Source organism: Phoxinus phoxinus, assembly GCF_949152265.1.
Source record: "Phoxinus phoxinus genome assembly, chromosome: 2".
NCBI lineage: Eukaryota > Metazoa > Chordata > Actinopteri > Cypriniformes > Leuciscidae > Phoxinus > Phoxinus phoxinus.
The window spans coordinates 844772-864176 of NC_136877.1; the positions used below are offsets into that span (position 1 = coordinate 844772).

A 19405-nucleotide genomic window follows, 5' to 3' on the forward strand; every position below is an offset into this window, starting at 1 on the left:
TTCCTGCGATGATCTGAACCCCATCCTGAACCGCGAACCCGCCTTAGATTTATAAAAGCCCCCCCTAGTGGTGTGTCCTGGTGCCGGGACCGACACGAATCTTGAGGAGATTCCCCCTTCCATATGTGAAGCGCTTTGAGTACCCAGAAAAAGCACTATATAAATGTAACAAATTATTATTATTATATTATTATTATTTTATAGATAGTTTGTTTCTATATAAAAATGTCGATACAAGTATTTGCTCCGGCTTATTTTGTTCTGTTATTATACTTGTTGTCATCTGTTGACGTTGTACCTGCAGAATGTTGGTCGGTGTGGTATTAGCCACGCCCCTCCTCCACTGTGATTGGACGGATGGGTAAAAAGCGACAGTGATGAGCGCTGCGTTTGAACATTCTTCAACTCTCGGCGACCGGTACAAAATGCCGAACGCTCAGCGTGAAAAAAACGCTCAGCGCCTCGTTACCTCAAAAATACGCCAGCCGTGTGAAATAACGCTTTGGTGGACACAGGGCCTCAGGGTCCAAGGTGGGTCAGAGACCATCATCAGCCTGACAAGACCAGTCAGAGAAAACAGGCAGCAAATCCTGAAGCCAATAACAGGCAAGCCGGCAGAGCAACAGGCCGAATGCTGAGAGAACAAGGGAACAGCACACACAAGAGGAATATATAATGGGGAAGTGAGGAGGGCACGGGGAACCGGTCCAGAATACCCCAGGATGGGACACAGCATCTCTCCTCAGACATGTTGCTCAGCCTGAAGACACTCCCTGACCACATTCAACGGAAGGCCATGGATCTGGAAGACGTGGTCTACCGCCGCCAGTGCTGTCTCCTTAGGCAGGGGAATAAAGTGGACCACCTTAGAACAGCGATCCATCACAGAAAGGATGAAGGAATTGCCTCTGGACAAGGGGATGGCTGTGACAAAATCCAAGGCAAAGTGGGACCAAGGATGGAGGGGGATGATGAGGGAGGCATGTTGGACGATTTATTCTGGGCACAGACTGGGCAGACAGCAACAAACTGAATGGAAGGCCACCAAAACTTGCTGGCATAGGGCATTTCAGTGTCCTCTTCAATCCTGGATGGCAAGCCTTGATGAGGCAATTAGCCTATATTCAGGCACACATAAGAGGTTCTCTGTGCACCTCAGCTGACTGAAGGGTCTCCCTGACCCCACCTCAATGTCCTGGTGGGACAGGGCATCTGACTTAAGATTTTTGGAGCTTGGACGTTAAGATAAGGGAGTAATAGGTACAAGATTGCACTTTACCATCTCCCAGGGTTCGCTGGGAAAGGATCACCCCAATACCAACCTCTGAGGCATCAACCTCCACAACGAGCTGCCACTCAAGATCAAGAAATAATAAAGAAAAAACACTCAAGAAAAAATAATTTCCACATTAATCAGATATTGGTTGTGTCAGAAATCACCCCTACACCCTCATATCAATATCAACTGTATTTCTAGAACACAGTTCCAGTAGTGGGATTGAATGTGAGATTGAATAAGTGTACTTGTATAATAACGTCCACAATGGTTTCGGACACCCAAATGTCTGTTCCCTCAAATAGTGCCCTATTTAAAGTTTTTTTGGCTTTATATGTTAGCCTTACTGCTATCTATAAGCTGGTGTGCTCCAAAACAATGACAAAATTCGCATTTAGAAGACCAAACCCAACGTTGAAAATGAAAATCAGGTTGATGTCAGAATCCAAAGTCAGATTGACGTCAATCCGACTTTCACTTTTTGCAACCAAAATCATCCCCTGACTGACGTTACTACTTTCTACTCAAGGACCTTGACAGAAAAGTGGTGGAGTAAAAAGTACGATATTTGTCTTTCAAATGTAGTGAAGTTAAAGTAAAAAGTTTCCAGAAAAAATTATACTCAAGTAAAGTACAGATACTCAAAAAGTGTACTTAAGTACTGTACTCAAGTAAATGTACTTTGTTACTGTCCACCTCCGGCAATTGCTCTGTGTTGACTGTGCTGCTCATTTGGCTTTGGTCCGGCCCGATTAAAGCCCTGGCTAACTCTGGCCCGGCAGTGGACACACGGGTAATGCAGCTCAAGGCAGGCCGGAGACAATGATCAGGCAGAGAGGGAGGTCAAGACAGGCAACAAGTCCTGAAGCCAACCGGGAAAAAAACACTAGACAATCTGACAAAGCTAGAGGCCGGCTAACAGCGATCTGGCACAGAACAGCACACACAAGGGGAAAACAGGGCAGAGAATAAGGAGAGTTCGAAGGGAGAGACGGTGAGGCAAATACACTTAACAACGGAACAAAGGGGGCAGGATGAAGACAAAGGCAAAGGCAAACGAAACTAACAAAGGTATGTTTTAGAAGCATATGGCATCCAAAATGGACTTTTGCTGATAAATAAATGGGCGTACGTGAAGAAGCTGTACACATATTTTGTTTACATATAACATTATAAAAATACATTTAAAATTCGGCAGAGTTCTTTTCACACTTTTGACCATGCAGGGAAACACTGATTATTGCAATAGTTAATCACTTTAATGAGCATTTGTGTAAAGACTAGGAATAGCACACATCCTGTAAATCTGAGAGAGAGAGAGAGAGAGAGCAAGTGTGTGTGTGTGTGTGTGTGTGTGTGTGTGTGTGTGTGTGTGTGTGTGTGTGTGTGTACTATGAGAGGTGTGATATAAGCTAGAACAGTAAAAGTGAGTCAGAGAGAGAAAAGTGAGAGTGATATATTGGGTTTTAACGGCCCCATTGTTCTCCTAAATGACCCGGGAACTATGACCTGAGTTTAGCTTTGGTGAGAAAATGTGCGAGTCAGATATTTTAGGCACACAGACTCAAACACAGACAGATCAAACACTCAATATTGACTCTGACTTTATTGAGTGAAACGCTTTGATTCAGAGATAGACACGTTTGAATAAAAGTTAATCATCGTCTGTCCGTGTGCATCAGTGTGTGTGGAATCGATCTCTCATAGATCTATGTGTGTTATATATGACCAGTTTACACACACACACACACACACACACACACACACACACACACACACACACACATGCAGATAACAAGAAGTGATTTCACACTTTAGCCCTGCACTAACTTCCTATGAGTGTATGAGCCGAGCTTCCCTGTTCTGATCTCTGCATAGATCTAGTGCTTGTGGCTCACACACACACACACACACACACACACTTTCACTTATACATCTAGTTATAAATAATAATTATTCCCTAATTCTAACCCACATCCAGAAAACTAAAAGATTTGGCTACGGCTCACGCGCACATACAGTCACACTAACACACACACACACACACACACACACACACACACACACACACACACACACACACACACACACACACACACACACACACACACACACACACACACACACACACACACACACACACAGAGAGACACACATACACACACACACATCTAAAATCCTCTTATGTGAGATTTTTCTGAACATCCATAGCGAAAATGAAACATAATGTTTGTTTTATTTTGCTTTCTGAGGACTCCTGGCTGCGCCTAAAAATTCTGTCCATAAAAATTATGAACAGACCCGGAGACAAAGGGCAGCCCCGCCGGAGTCCAACACGCACCGGGAACAAGTCGGACTTACTGCCGACAATGTGAACCAAGCTCCTGCTCCGGCCGTACAGGGACCCCACCGCCCTTAGCAGAGGCCCCGGACCCCATACTCCCGGAGCTCCTCCACAGGCCTTCTTCAAATCCACAAAGCACATGTGGACTGGTTGGGCAAACTCCCATGAACCCCCCAGCACCCTGGAGAGGGTATAGAGCTGGTCCAGTGTGCCACGGCCGGCATGACGGAGGTCGGATGTAACGACCACAAAGTCGATCATCGACCGCCGGGCTTGAGTGTCCTGGTGCCGCGTGCACTGATGGACACCCTCATGCTTGAACATGTTGTTCGCTATGGACACGCTGTAACTACCACAGAAGTCCAGTAACAGAACACCGCTCGGGTTCAGATCAGGCGGGCCGTTCCTCCCAATCACGCCCCTCCAGGTGTCGCTGCCCACGTGGGCGCTGAAGTCCCCCAGTAGAACGACGGAGTCCCGAGTCGGAGTGCTTCCCAGCACCCCTCCCAGCGACTCCAAGAGGTCCGGGTACTGTGCACTGCCGTTCGGCCCGTAGGCACACATGACAGTGAGAGATCTGTACCCGACCCGAAGGCGCAGGGATACGACCCTCTCGTTCACCGGGGGGAACTCCAACACATGGCGGCTGAGCTGGGGGGCAATAAGCAAACCCACACCAGCCCGCCGCCTCTCACCATGGGCAACTCCAGAGTGGAGAAGAGTCCAGCCTCTCTCGGGGAGTGTGGTTCCGGAGCCCAAGCCGTGCGTGGCTATCTCCATCTCTCAACCTCCCGCACAAGCTCAGGCTCCTTCCCCGCCAGCGAGGTCGCTAAAGCTAGTTTCCGTGTCTCGAGATCGGGTTTTCACGGCCCTCGCCTTCGACCGCCGCCCGATCCTCTATGCACCGGCCCCTTACGGCCCCTCCTGCAGGTGGAGCCCACGGGAGGACGGCCCCTCGTCACTCCTTCGAGCTGAGCCTGGCTCCAGGGTCGGGCCCCTGCTGCGCCGTGCTGGGCCACGTCTCGGCCCGTGATTTACAGTGACTCATAATGGGCTTCTGAACCGCTCTTAGTCTGACCCGTCACTTTGGACCAGTTTACCTTGGTCCTATGTTTGGTTTTCCCTACCAGGGGCATATAGAGAGCCTAAGTCCCGCCCCTCCGCTTCCGGCTCATGGGACCGCTCATGTACCAGGAGGTTATTAAGATAGTTACTATGGTGTTCCAGGTTGTTGTTAAGATGGTTGCTAAGGTGTACCAGGTGGGTATTAAGATGGTTGCTAGGATGTACCAGGTGGTTGTTAAGATGGTTGCTAGGGTGTACCAGGTGGTTGTTAAGATGGTTGCTAGGGTGTATCAGGTGGTTTTTAAGATGGTTGCTAGGGTGTACCAGGTGGTTGTTATGATGGTTGCTAGGGTGTACCAGGTGTGTTATTAAGATGGTTGCTAGGGTGTACCAGGTGGTTAAGATGGTTGCTAGGGTGTACCAGGTGTGTTATTAATATGGTTGCTAGGGTGTACCAGGTGGTTGTTAAGATGGTTGCTAGGGTGTACCAGGTGTGTTATTAATATGGTTGCTAGGGTGTACCAGGTGGTTGTTAAGATGGTTGCTAGGGTGTACCAGGTGGTTGTTAAGATGGTTGCTAGGGTGTACCAGGTGTGTTATTAAGATGATTGCTAGGGTGTACCAGGTGGTTGTTAAGATGGTTGCTAGGGTGTACCAGGTGGTTGTTAAGATGGTTGCTAGGGTGTACCAGGTGATTGTTAAGAAGGTCACTAGGGTGTACCAGGTGATTGTTAAGAAGGTCACTAGGGTGTACCACCAGAGCGTTTTTAGCCAGCTGAAAACACTAGGCGCTCTGCTGAAGACGCCGAGCTGCGGGAGCTTGAGAGCGTTTTGGCAGCGCCATTTTTTTTCAGTTGAGACGCATCGTTGCTATGATACAGAATATCCGTTGGTCCGTGTGGTATTAGTCCCGCCCCTCCTCCACTGTGATTAGACGGTTGGCTAAAGTGACCGTGATGAGCGCTGCGTTTTACCCGAAGTTGAACATTCTCCAACTCTCGGCGACCTGTAAAAAACGCCGAGCGCTCAGCGCCTCGTTACGCTCATGGCGTTCTAAAAACATGGCGTTCACATTGAAAACAATTTAAAACACGCCAGCCGCGTGAAAAAACGCTTTGGTGGACACACGGCCTAACTCCAAGTCTCCCTGATTTCTGTTTCCCGGGTTTGACTGGAGTCCCTCCTCTAAAGAATATTGATAGAATATTGATTGTCTTATGATATTAGCCTTGTGTTTTTGAGGCATCAATCAAAAGTACATTTTCTCTGCTGGGTCTCATGTGTGTGTGTGTGTGTGTGTGTGTGTGTGTGTGTGTGTGTGTGTGTGTGTGTGTGTGTGTGTGTGTGTGTGTGTGTGTGTGTGTGGAATAGACCTGATCAGTTATGAGTCCTGCCTCATTCCAACAGCAGATATAGGCACAAGAAACTGAATAAGTGGAACAACCGAACTTTAATCATATTTTGAAGGTTTTTGTTTAGCTTTTTTTTTTGTCCCGCTTGCTCGTATTAAAGCCCAGATTTAAAAATGAAGCTTGCTTTTTTTCTTTTCACAAAGGAGTGTTAAGGGGAAATATTCCATCTTAAGAGTCCTAATAACCACAGTACCAGCGGACCCCACTCCCAATACATGCATTTGAAAATAGTCTTCAGGTTCTGACTAAAAACTATAATTAGCATATGCGTAGTTCCTATTTGTACAGGCAAACACACACACACACACACACACACACACACACACACTGTAAAGAAAGTGTTGGGTTAGTGTAGACGAGAATCAATTTTATTTCCAAGATAACACAAAGACGGAGGCTTTGACATTGTATGTAAATGCTGAGACAACACACACACACACACACACTTACACACTTACAATCTCTCTCGCACGGGCGCAAACACACACTTGCACTCTCTCTCTCTCTCTCTCTCTCTAACACACACACACACACACACACACACACACACACACACACACTTACACACTTACAATCTCTCTCTCACGGGCGCAAACACACACTTGCACTCTCTCGCTCTCTCTCTCTCTAACACACACACACACACACACACACACACACACACACACACACACACACACACACACACACACACACACACACACACACACACACACTTTAAATAAGTTTATAAAGGCCTAATGATACCTTGATTTTTGCGAAATTGTTTGTTGTTGTTGCCATAATTGACACAAAAACACACTCTAGCATTAGACATTAAGTTTATAAAGGCCTAATGAGACATTGATGCGCCGCCAGTATTTTATGTAACTTTTTTGACACAAACACACACTTGTTGTTGGGTTATGGCGCCATCACGTGGTCAACATGTGCACGTGACGTGTGATTGACAGGAGCTCACTGAGGTTTTTTTCAGCCAGTCATGTGAATGTGTGGAGACTCACGAGAGTAATATAAGTGCAGTCTAAAACTATTAGCGCTACAAATCAATGCGTTTATGATTTGTATAAAAAAATAAAAATAATATGAAAACATGTAGGCTAGTTTGCAATATCCCACAAAACACGGAACATTCCCTTAATGTTCTCTAACGTTCCCGTTTTTTTTTTTTTTTGAAACAAATAAGTTCTCTGCAGGTTATTTTTAGGTTTTATTTTTATAACTAGGCCTATATCTATGCTGAAATGTGTCATTTTTCATAAACAACGTATATTTTGTAGTAGATACAGTTTATTATAACCTGTATTAGATCATTCAAAACGTTTTCATTTTATAGCCCTATTCAAAATGATGAGCCAAAGTTATGCGTATGTAAAGCATAAAGATCTTTACTGCACGACCGGGTATTTCCGTGGTAAGAAATGAATTTAATATTGTTGTTATCCTATAGTTAGTCATAATTGTTATTCTTTTTGTAATGTTTTTAAGTCATTGTTATTCGGCGTGTAAAATGTAAAATGTAATGTAATGTAAAATCGGTTACAGCGATACAAGATACGAAATCTTACACAGTAATTTATATAATCAATCTCATTTAATCCTCCACATGACAGTTTATGTGCTCGGGTTATTTATATTGATTAAACAATAGTTCAAAACAAAAAGTTATATTTCCGTAACGAAAACTTTCCTGGCTTGCCGAACACAAACGTTACAAATATAGACGATAAACTGTTGCTCGGGATAAAGCAGTATAATGGACTTGCTTATAATAGTTATTGCTTATTAATAACTAACTTAATCCTGCCAATTATTTAATTATTTAATTATTTAATTATTTGGACCAATGTCAAGACAATGAATGACTTTGTTTCCTTTTTCCAGCGTCTTCTAAAGTTCTCCTGAATGTTCCACTAACATTCTGTTTAAAACTTCTGAAGCATTCTTGCAATGTTATCTTAAAAGGCATATTCCTGAACAACTCCATATTTTGAACAAATATGTTAGATTCAAGCAAATATTGCCTCATGTTTGCCTGCTCATAATCAATATCACACATTCCAGAGTTGGCATAGAAGACCATCAGTTATTGTTATCATTACTTTAGTCTGTAGCATAATGAATATTTAATGTGTTAATGAATGAATATAAATAATGTCACTTTCTTAATTGTTTACAGATCTGTGAAGATATTAATCAGGGGAAAGTGTGTTACCGTGAGTTCAGTTTTAGGCCAGAGACATGAAGAAATCTATACACACATATTCTCTTGGGTTATTCCTGGGATTCGGTCTTACTGCCTTAAAATGTTGGAACAATATCAATTTTAAACCTGTCTTACTCATAAATAACACCATTTAAACTCTAAGCATATTTAAATGTTACAACATTTTAACCACCTCATATCAGCATGTCCTAATGTCCCCAGGCCTGTGCAGCCCTGATCAGTTTATTAGTCATTTTACCAGTAATGATTCTTTAAGATGATCCAGTTAAGGGGAATTTTAAATATTTTGAAAACCACAGTTTTAAAGATCAATACAATTTTTTATCTGATAAAGCTTCTGCTAGCTTGTTTTTGCTCAGACACTGGCTGATTTTAGATCAGAATGTCCTGTTATATCTGAAAAGTAATTGATATTGAGTTCACTGCAATGTTTTACATATTGTTTCCCATCTAACTCCAGTTAAAAAAAAGTAATAATGTAATCATCCATCCATTATTTATACCAGTTGTCCACCCTGTTATTATTTTCTCCACCCTGTTATTATTTTATCCACCCTGTTATTATTATTTCCATCCTGTTATTATTTTCTCTAGCCTGTTATTATTTTGTCCACCCTGTTATTATTTTCCCCACCCTGTTATTATTTTCCCCATCCTGTTATTATTTTGTCCATCCTGTTATTATTTTGTCCATCCTGTTATTATTTTGTCTATCCTGTTATTATTTTCTCTACCCTGTAATTATTTTCCCCATCCTGTTATTATTTTGTCCATCCTGTTATTATTTTGTCCATCCTGTTATTATTTTCTCCACCCTGTTATTATTTTCTCCACCTTGTTATTATTTTCTCCACCCTGTTATTATTTTCTCCACCCTGTTATTATTTTGTCCATCCTGTTATTATTTTCTCCACCCTGTTATTATTTTGTCCATCCTGTTATTATTTTGTCCATCCTGTTATTATTTTCCCCATCCTGTTATTATTTTCTCCATCCTGTTATTATTTTGTCCATCCTGTTATTATTTTCTCCACCCTGTTATTATTTTCTCCACCCTGTTATTATTTTGTCCATCCTGTTATTATTTTCTCCACCTTGTTATTATTTTCTCCATCCTGTTATTATTTTCTCCATCCTGTTATTATTTTCTCCATCCTGTTATTATTTTCTCCACCTTGTTATTATTTTGTCCATCCTGTTATTATTTTCTCCACCTTGTTATTATTTTGTCCATCCTGTTATTATTTTCTCCACCTTGTTATTATTTTGTCCATCCTGTTATTATTTTCTCCACCTTGTTATTATTTTGTCCATCCTGTTATTATTTTCTCCACCTTGTTATTATTTTGTCCATCCTGTTATTATTTTCTCCACCTTGTTATTATTTTCTCCATCCTGTTATTGTTCTCCACCTTGTTATTATTTTGTCCATCCTGTTATTATTTTCTCCACCCTGTTATTATTTTCTCCACCTTGTTATTATTTTGTCCATCCTGTTATTATTTTCTCCACCCTGTTATTATTTTGTCCATCCTGTTATTATTTTCCCCACCCTGTTATTATTTTGTCCATCCTGTTATTATTTTCCCCACCCTGTTATTATTTTCTCCACCTTGTTATTATTTTGTCCATCCTGTTATTATGTTCTCCACCTTGTTATTATTTTGTCCATCCTGTTATTATTTTCTCCACCTTGTTATTATTTTGTCCATCCTGTTATTATTTTCCCCACCCTGTTATTATTTTCTCCACCTTGTTATTATTTTGTCCATCCTGTTATTATGTTCTCCACCTTGTTATTATTTTGTCCATCCTGTTATTATTTTCTCCACCTTGTTATTATTTTGTCCATCCTGTTATTATTTTCCCCACCCTGTTATTATTTTCTCCACCTTGTTATTATTTTGTCCATCCTGTTATTATTTTCCCCACCCTATTATTTTCCCCATCCTGTTATTATTTTCTTCATCCTGTTATTATTTTCCCCATCCTGTTATTATTTTGTCCATCCTGTTATTATTTTCTCCACCCAGTTATTATTTTGTCCATCCTGTTATTATTTTCCCCATCCTGTTATTATTATGTCCATCCTGTTATTATTTTGTCCATCCTGTTATTATTATGTCCATCCTGTTATTATTTTGTCCATCCTGTTATTATTTTGTCCATCCTGTTATTATTTTCTCCACCTTGTTATTATTTTGTCCATCCTGTTATTATTTTCTCCACCCAGTTATTATTTTGTCCATCCTGTTATTATTTTCCCCATCCTGTTATTATTTTCTTCATCCTGTTATTATTTTCCCCATCCTGTTATTATTTTGTCCATCCTGTTATTATTTTCTCCACCCAGTTATTATTTTGTCCATCCTGTTATTATTTTCCCCATCCTGTTATTATTTTGTCCATCCTGTTATTATTTTCCCCATCCTGTTATTATTTTCTTCATCCTGTTATTATTTTCCCCACCCTGTTATTATTTTGTCCATCCTGTTATTTTCTCCACCCTGTTATTATTTTCTCCACCCTGTTATTATTTTCCCCACCCTGTTATTATTTTGTCCACCCTGTTATTATTTTGTCCACCCTGTTATTATTTTCCCCACCCTGTTATTATTTTCTCTCCCCTTTTATTATTTTGTCCACCCTGTTATTATTTTCCCCACTCTGTTATTATTTTGTCCACCCTGTTATTATTTTGTCCACCCTGTTATTATTTCCCCCACCCTGTTATTATTTTCTCTCCCCTTTTATTATTTTCCCCACCCTGTTATTATTTTCTCTCCCCTTTTATTATTTTGTCCACCCTGTTATTATTTTCTCTCCCCTTTTATTATTTTGTCCATCCTGTTATTATTTTCTCTCCCCTTTTATTATTTTGTCCACCCTGTTATTATTTTCCCCACTCTGTTATTTTGTCCACCCTGTTATTATTTTGTCCACCCTGTTATTATTTCCCCCACCCTGTTATTATTTTCTCTCCCCTTTTATTATTTTCCCCACCCTGTTATTATTTTCTCTCCCCTTTTATTATTTTGTCCATCCTGTTATTATTTTCTCTCCCCTTTTATTATTTTGTCCATCCTGTTATTATTTTGTCCACCCTGTTATTATTTTCCCCACCCTGTTATTATTTTCCCCACCCTGTTATTATTTTCCCCATCCTGTTATTATTTTCCCCATCCTGTTATTATTTTCTTCATCCTGTTATTATTTTCCCCACCCTGTTATAATTTTGTCCACCCTGTTATTATTTTCTCCACCGTTATTATTTTCTCTACATTTAATATTTTCCCCACCCTGTTATTATTTTCTCTACCCTGTTATTATTTTGTCCATCCTGCTATTATTTTCTTAAATAATAACAGGGTTGAGAAAATAATAACTGGAGAAAATAATAACAGGGTAGAGAAAATATTAAATGTAGAGAAAATAATAACGGTGGAGAAAATAATAACGGGAGAAAATAATAACAGGAGAAAATAATAACAGGAGAAAATAATAACTGGAGAAAATTCTAACTGGATAAAATATTAACTGGAGAAAATAATAACTGGAGAAAATAATAACTGGAGAAAATAATAAAATTTTAATAACTACACCATTATTATTTTCTATACCATTATTATTTTTTCTCCACTGTTATTATTTGGTCCACTTTTATGATTTTGGCCACCGTTATTATTTTGTCAAACCCTGTTATTATTTTCTCCACCCTGTTATTATTTTCTCCACCCTGTTATTATTTTCTTCACCCTGTTGTCAGTTTGTACACCCTGTTAAGCAGTTTTTTTGTTTGTTTTTTACAATAATTTAGTTAAATCCGCAACAACAACAAAAAACATGCTAATAATTCAGTGACAATGAAATTTACTAGAGTATAAACAACAGGCTGAACATTTTTTGGCCTTCCATTTAATTAATTTAGTTTAATAATGGTTAATGTATATACCCAAGCTTGACCAGAGTATTTTTTCATCACCTTATCATACATTTCTTTTAAAAACTAGATTTTCTACATGTTATGATGGGCAAAAGGCACATAATACCGGGAATACCCCTCCTATCTTTAGTGCCTCAAGACGATGCATGTGTTACACGGATGCTTCACGGCTGATTTACTCACACACCAGTGATTCTCTGTAGAGCTTTAAGCACATGACGTATTACGTTTCTTAAATCTGAGACACTTTGTTCAGTGGACACGTGTGTGTTGGGATTTTAGGGGAGGGTTTGTTGACAGAAAGGCGTGAGCTAAGCAGCAAACAGCAGTTCCTCCTCACAAAGCCAACAAATTAAGTTTTATACATAAAAACATCTTCCTTTTTTATATATCAATAAGCTTTCTGCCAACCTGCATGTCCTTCAGATATGAAATCAGTTCATCTAAAACATTAAAGTGATTGATCAGAGTTTTTATTCACATCATAAAAAAGCTAACTTTACACAAGTAAAATAAAAAAATCTATAAATACACACTGAACTCAAGGTTAGCAGTGTCATGATCGTTCAACATTTGCATTACATATAATGGAAGCACTTTACAATAAGATTCATTAGTTAACAATTAGTTAAGAATGAACAATACTTCTACAGCATTTATTAATACATTATTAAAATCACAGTGAACTAACTTGAACAAACACTGAACCGCTGTATTTTTATTAAATGACATTAACAAACGTTAATAAATACAGTAACAAATGCATTGCTCATTGTTAGTTAATACATTTACTAATGTTAACTAGTGCACCGTGTTGTAAAGTGTCACCCACATGATAGTTAATCACACACACGGTTCACGGGAAGCGCTCCGCATCGGAGTCTCTGTCGGGAGCGTGTTGTGCTCCAGGATTGAGGTACTGGTCGAACTCGCTGCGGTCGAGCTGGTCCAGCATGTCGGACCTCACCTGGTCCAGGTAGAACTCCAGAGAAGGTCCTCCGACACACACCTGTGTTCCCCAGAGCTCCGGCGCGCTCGACTGCGAGAAACACGAGTTATGATACGCCAGGTGTCCATGCGACGTCGTCGACTCACAGCGGCTCTCCAGGGAAAACCCAGCATGTGGCCAGTGTGAGGCTTGGCCCTGGAGAATATAGCTCAGCTGGAAACTAGCGTTAGCAGAGTTGATGTTCTCGCTGAGGAGGAAACTAGCGTTTGGAGAGTTGATGTTCTCACTGAGGTGGAAACTAGCGTTAGCAGAGTTAATGTTCTCACTGAGGTGGAAACTAGCGTTAGCAGAGTTAATGTTCTCGCTGAGGTGGAAACTAGCGTTTGGAGAGATGATGTTCTCGCTCAGGAGGAAACTAGCGTTAGCAGAGTTGATGTTCTCGCTGAGGTGGAAACTAGCGTTAGCAGAGTTGATGTTCTCGCTCAGGAGGAAACTAGCGTTAGCAGAGTTGATGTTCTCAGCTGAAGGCAGTTTAGTGGCGCGCTTGTTGCACTTTCGTCGACGGGGCCGGTATTTGTAGTTGGGATAGTCAATGGTGTGCTGGACGCGCAGTCGTTCTGCTTCTTGCATGTACGGACGCTTCTCTGCCAGAGACATGGCCTTCCACGTCTTTCCTGTAAACACACAAACACAAAGTTTTAGTTTAAACAGTAATAGGATATCACACTGATCACTTTATTTCAATATGCATAAGCTTATGGGTTGGGTTTAGACAAATCCTGAATTCGTACAAGTTGTTTTGACAGATTTTTTTTTTTTACAGTGTTACAAACACTGTAAAAAAAAAAAAAAAAGTCCATCAAAACAACGCAAAACAATTCATTTGTCTAAACCCCAGTGATTGGTTTAGTGGCGGGGTCAGGGAGGTACGAATTGGGCAACTCCTATAATATGCAAAAATTGAGCCAAAATCGTACAAATTCGTACGAATAAGACACATCATAAAACTACCTACGAATTGCAGTGAGATCGGGTTGGAAAAGTTTTTTTTTTTTTAAACAGGTGTTTTACCGGTATTTTGAATTACGCATTGCATTATGTTATGTTTAAAGATTTAACATAAATTTCCGTAAAGTTACTCTATAATATCCTAAAATTAGCAGTAGCTACATTTTCCTTTTTTTTTTTTTAACAGTGAACGATATGAAACGCATGTTCCGGTGTAACTGATGCTGTAATGAGGCACTCACCGAGTATTTTGCTGAGGTCTGTGTTCTCCAGGTCCGGGTTGAGCTGCGCGAGGCGTCGACGCTCCTCTTTGGTCCAGATGATGAACGCGTTCAGAGGGCGTCGCACTCGAGCCTCCGCGAGCGTCTTCGCCTCAGGGCTCGAGCAACAGGACTCGGAACCCATCGACACCGGGCTCGACGGACCCGACACCGGGCAACGCGACGCCGGGCAACGCGACGCGGCGCGGAACTGCTGACTCTCGAGCATCATTCTGGCGGGGTTGATTTGAAGTTCTGGGAGGATCCGGTCGAGGAACATGCTGGAGTTCGTCCTGGTCCATCTCTGGGATGCAGTGGGATTTAACGGGAGCGCGGGCCAATCAGCGGCGGAGGAGTGGATTAAAGGTGCGAAGAAGCGCGGGAACTTTCACCTCAGCGATAACGCCGATGTGCACGCGCGCGCTAACGAAATGTGTAGGCGATAAAAAATATTAAAATTGTTTTATAAATTAGGCTAGTAGACATATAATTTGCTTGTGGGCTGGTAGAAATACTAATAGTGAGTAGAAACCATAATTTAGGGTAAAATAACACGATAAAGGAAACTATCAACTGGATAAACTGAAAATTCAATAAATCAGTTTGTTTCTTAAACTTTAATAAATCAGTTCGATCTTACATTTTTAATCCCACTTTGGATTAAAAATTGGGATTGGAATTTTATTCCCTGCATTTAGACAATTTTCTGTGAACGTTTAAAAAATAAAAGGAGAAGAAATACTCTTGCATACAAGATCACATCGCATAATGTCCTTCAACTACAGATGTGGTCTGATTAAATGACATCTAACACACACACACACACACACACACACACACACACACACACACACACACACACACACACACACACACACACACACACACACACACATCTTAATACATTTTTACATTTTCAAAAAACATCACTTATTGTGATTTATAAGCGGGTTTCTTCATTGGGACCCCCATTTTCCTATTATTTTGTCCCTATTATTTTGATATTTTCCTTTTTTTGTCCCTATAGGGTTTACCTGAACCACACACACACACACACACACACACACACACAGTCATTAAGATATGCCTCCAGACAGCAGATCTCTCTCTCTCTCTCTCTCTCTCTCTCTCTCTCTCTCTCTCTCTCTCTCTCACACACACACGCACACACACACACACACACACTCGTCTGTCTGATGCACCTGTTGTCTCAGACTCTTGTGTTTGTGATTCCGCCATAATAGAATCATGAACCGCTTTGACACCTCGATTAAACACAGATCGTCTGATCAGAAATAGCCGCTCGGTTAATTCAATGAAGGCAATGATCAAGCTTTAGATTTTATCTGACGAAACCTGTCCTTGACAAAGCGAAGCGAGGCTGTTCGTTAAGCGATACGATCTCGCAATAATGCATGTTAGACAGTCTAATGATACTGAGGATAATCGAATTCAACTGGAGCGTCTTCTTCTATTATTTGCCTCACGAGACCCGCATGATTGAGTTTATGTGAATTGGAGACTAATTCGATCTCCTGATGATTATGATGAGAAGATAATAATAGCATTAAACTCGACGAGAGTGAGATGAATGAGCGCAAGTTTAGATTTGATTCGTTTACTCGATCAAAAGACGATCTTAATAATCGATATATTAATAGCCTAATAATATTAAAACGCAGTGCATGTACACGACACTCTAACAAATGCTGGGTTGTTTCAACTCTAATGTGGGTCAAATATGAACAAACCCGGCTGTTGGGTTACATTTTTTAAATTAGGCTACATTTAAATTAAAAAAAAATTAACCCAACGGTTGGGTTCGTCCATATTTGACCCACATTTGTCCTTTTTTTTTTAGAGTGTCGCCTATTTTCAGCGTCTAATTAAACCACGAATCGATGCTAAAAATAAAAAAAGTTTTAAGATGCCAAAAAACGTGAATGCACTCTATATAATCTATGGTTTTAAATCAGAATAGTGCGAAATAACATTACCGGCTACCAATAAGCATGCGTCTTTTGTGTCTTAATGCTTACACTAATAAATGATTCGGTTCTCCTGAGAACTGAAGGTTGTTCACACGGGCAGATTAGCGGCTGAATCCACATCGCGCGTCAGATCGCTCGCGTCGCTATTAACAGCGATAATGGGGTTTTGTTAATTAGTTCGCGCGACTCAGCGTGAATACAATAATGTTAGTTTCGGTTGTTTTTAAGATAATTATAATAATAAAAAGGCATTTGAGACTGAGATATTGTTTAAAGTTTGCTTTAAAGCATGCAATAACTGACTCGCATCTGCGTGATTCTGTGAGCTTATGGAAAATTCACTCTCTTAAAACAATCTTCCTAGCTTCATGCATTTGTCTTCTAACACAATATAACAATGAGCAGTTTTAGAATTCCATGGAATATTATTATTTTTAACCGTTTTTCTGAAGAGCGCTTTCAAATAGCCTATGTCATTTCCACCACTTTTCTTAATTCACAGAGGGCCGGTCTGGGTCGGGGACCAGCATAAAACTGCACAATCTGCTAATAAACAGCCTTGCAGAAGCATTCTCAGAAGAAAACAGGGGCAAGATTTGGTGAGCATGAACTCATAATGACATGTATTTGTGCATTTGTTTGTTTATTTATTTACAAAAAAAGACCAAGGACACAAAAGTGCCTGTAGTTGGAGAATCACCCATCCACTGTCCACTCTAACAAATGCTGGGTTGTTTCAACCCAATTTTGGGTCAAATATGGACAAACCCGGCCGTTGGGTTACATTTTTACATTACATTTTTAACCCAACGTTTGGGTTTGTCCATATTTGACCCAAAATTGAGTTGAAACAACCCAGCATTTGTTAGAGCCTGACTGTCCGGCAAACCTTTTATTAATGTTTGTGTGATTGTTATTGGATATGCAGGTGATGGATATTACGATCCAGTGTTTATATACTCTAAAAAATGCTGGGTTGTTTTAACCCAATTTTGGGTCAAATATGGACAACGCTGGATCAAAAATGCAATTACATTTTTGCTGGGTTTATCCATATTTGACCCAAAATTGGGTTAAAATAACCCAGCATTTTTTAAGAATGTGATCATCTTGAGTTTGTCTTATTCTGAACACAATGAAACATGAGCCAAACCCAACATGGATCAAGCTAAGCTTTTAATACACTCTAAAAAATGCTGGGATGTTTCAACCCAATTTTGGGTCAAATATGGACAAACCCAAACGTTGGGTTAAAAATGTAATTAAAAAATTTAACCCAACGGCTGGGTTTGTCCATATTTGACCCAAAATTGGGTTGAAACAACCCAGCATTTTAGTGTTGACCACAAATCATTGCAAACGCACAACTCAAAAAGCCATTTCTGTCTCTGAAAAACACCAGAATTGAGGGTTTGGCAGAATATGTGAGTGAGTTGCATGCGAATATCTGTGGATTAATATAATAATAAATGCATCTGAATTTGGATTTCACTGTGAAAAGTCCGATTACAGCAGAACGTCTTGCTTCCCAAAGAGGAACGATCCAATGCTAATGCCTAAACTGAAGATAAGCAAGAAGATGCTTGAGAACAAGTCAAGCTTAATTTATACCAATATGAACTGGTTTACAGTAATAACAGATTACAGTAACAGGAGATTACAGTGACAGAGTTCAGGCTTTACAGCAGATCTAGAATATAGTTATTGTCCAGATAAAGTTAGTTTTGATTGATTCACTTCTGTTGTAAGGAGTTATGAACTTTAACTTGAACTTTCCTGTTGCCCGAGAACACACACACTCTGAAACGCAGTCCGAGCCCGAGAACACACACACTCTGAAACGCGGTCAGGTCCAGATTGAATATTGTGTGGCATTGAGCTGAGATCTCCAGCCGCTCATTTGCATAGAGTGGTCATCACACGTGCGAGCGCTTCTGTGCTAATGCTTTATCTGCAGGGATTCCTGACAGGGACTGTGTGTAAAATGCTATTACACGACCACTAAACATCGAGCCTTTTGCTCAGGAGTGTTAGTTAGCTAAGAAAGAGGGATGTGTTTCAATGTTTCCAGGATGTTTGTAGAATTATTAACATTCACATTATTGGGGAGGTTTCCTGGACAGGGTGTAAGTCTATCCCAGACTAAACATGTTTGATGTCTTAACTTAACACAGCTTGCTCTGACATATCTTAAAATATATCATTTGCATTGTTTTGTCTCAAGATGCACACCAGTAATGTTTTTTGTAAGGTATGTTTGTAAAAACTACTGAAAAGTCCTAATATAACTGGTGTAGTCCGGGCGTAATGTAACCCTTGAACAGGAAACCGACCCTTAAACATTTAAAAAATCAGACATAATGTTTTCATATTCAATTCACATGAATGTGTAGCGCTTTCCCCGACACACAGCGCTTCAGTGAGTCCACACTACAGTCACAGTGAGCTGAGGAAACTGAGTTATGTATTTCAGAAATGTGCAAATGCAAAATCACAGTTAGCGAAAAAAGTATTAATTTAAACGTAACAATGATCTCACTGAAGTACTGAATACTTGTTTGTTAACGTCTTTTTGACATAATGTTCAAATGTCACATTAGCTAAACATGCTTCTGTTAGCGAGAGGATATGATTAATCTCCAGTATTATATATATGAGATGTGAGATGTGAAGATGTGAAGTGATGCGAGAGAGTGAAGATCTCGAGTCTGAGATTCAACAGCGAATACAGTGCGTCTGATGGAGAGAGAATCAGTGTGTGTGTGTGTGTAGTATTGTATTGGCCCAGCAGGAGTGAGTCAGATAACACACACACACACACACACACACACACACACACACACACACACACACACACACACGCCTCCTCCTCAAACACAGTGGATTACAGGACCCCTGAGGGCCTCATTAGCAGAACACAAACTTAAACT

At 40.4% G+C, this 19405-nt stretch overlaps 2 protein-coding genes across 2 annotated transcripts in view; one reads left to right on the plus strand and one right to left on the minus strand.

Annotated features, from left to right (window-relative positions):
• Positions 1-12722: 12722 nt before the first annotated feature.
• Positions 12723-14773, minus strand: sox32 (SRY-box transcription factor 32). The gene is made up of 2 exons (XM_079605301.1): positions 14467-14773; positions 12723-13890 (listed from the first exon to the last, which is right to left on the minus strand). The coding sequence occupies exons 1-2, from the start codon at positions 14762-14764 to the stop codon at positions 13124-13126; spliced, it is 1065 nt and encodes a 354-aa protein (XP_079461427.1). The 5' UTR covers positions 14765-14773; the 3' UTR covers positions 12723-13123.
• The window catches only part of cyp7a1b (cytochrome P450, family 7, subfamily A, polypeptide 1b), a 33838-nt gene continuing 29177 nt past the window's right edge, over positions 14745-19405 (plus strand). Inside the window, exons 1-2 of the mRNA XM_079605299.1 lie at positions 14745-14850; positions 16978-17074. Of these exons, the coding sequence (XP_079461425.1) occupies positions 14763-14850; positions 16978-17074 (185 nt within the window). The 5' untranslated portion in view covers positions 14745-14762. The remainder of the gene's footprint in view (positions 14851-16977; positions 17075-19405) is intronic.

Bases quoted from the DNA above. Each gene is read 5' to 3' on its own strand.
- sox32 (XM_079605301.1), bottom strand. From the start codon at position 14,764: ATGTTCCTCGACCGGATCCTCCCAGAACTTCAAATCAACCCCGCCAGA. The intron at 13,891-14,466 runs GTGAGTGCCTCA...GTGTGTTTACAG, and splicing joins AGACCTCAGCAAAATACTCG to GAAAGACGTGGAAGGCCATG.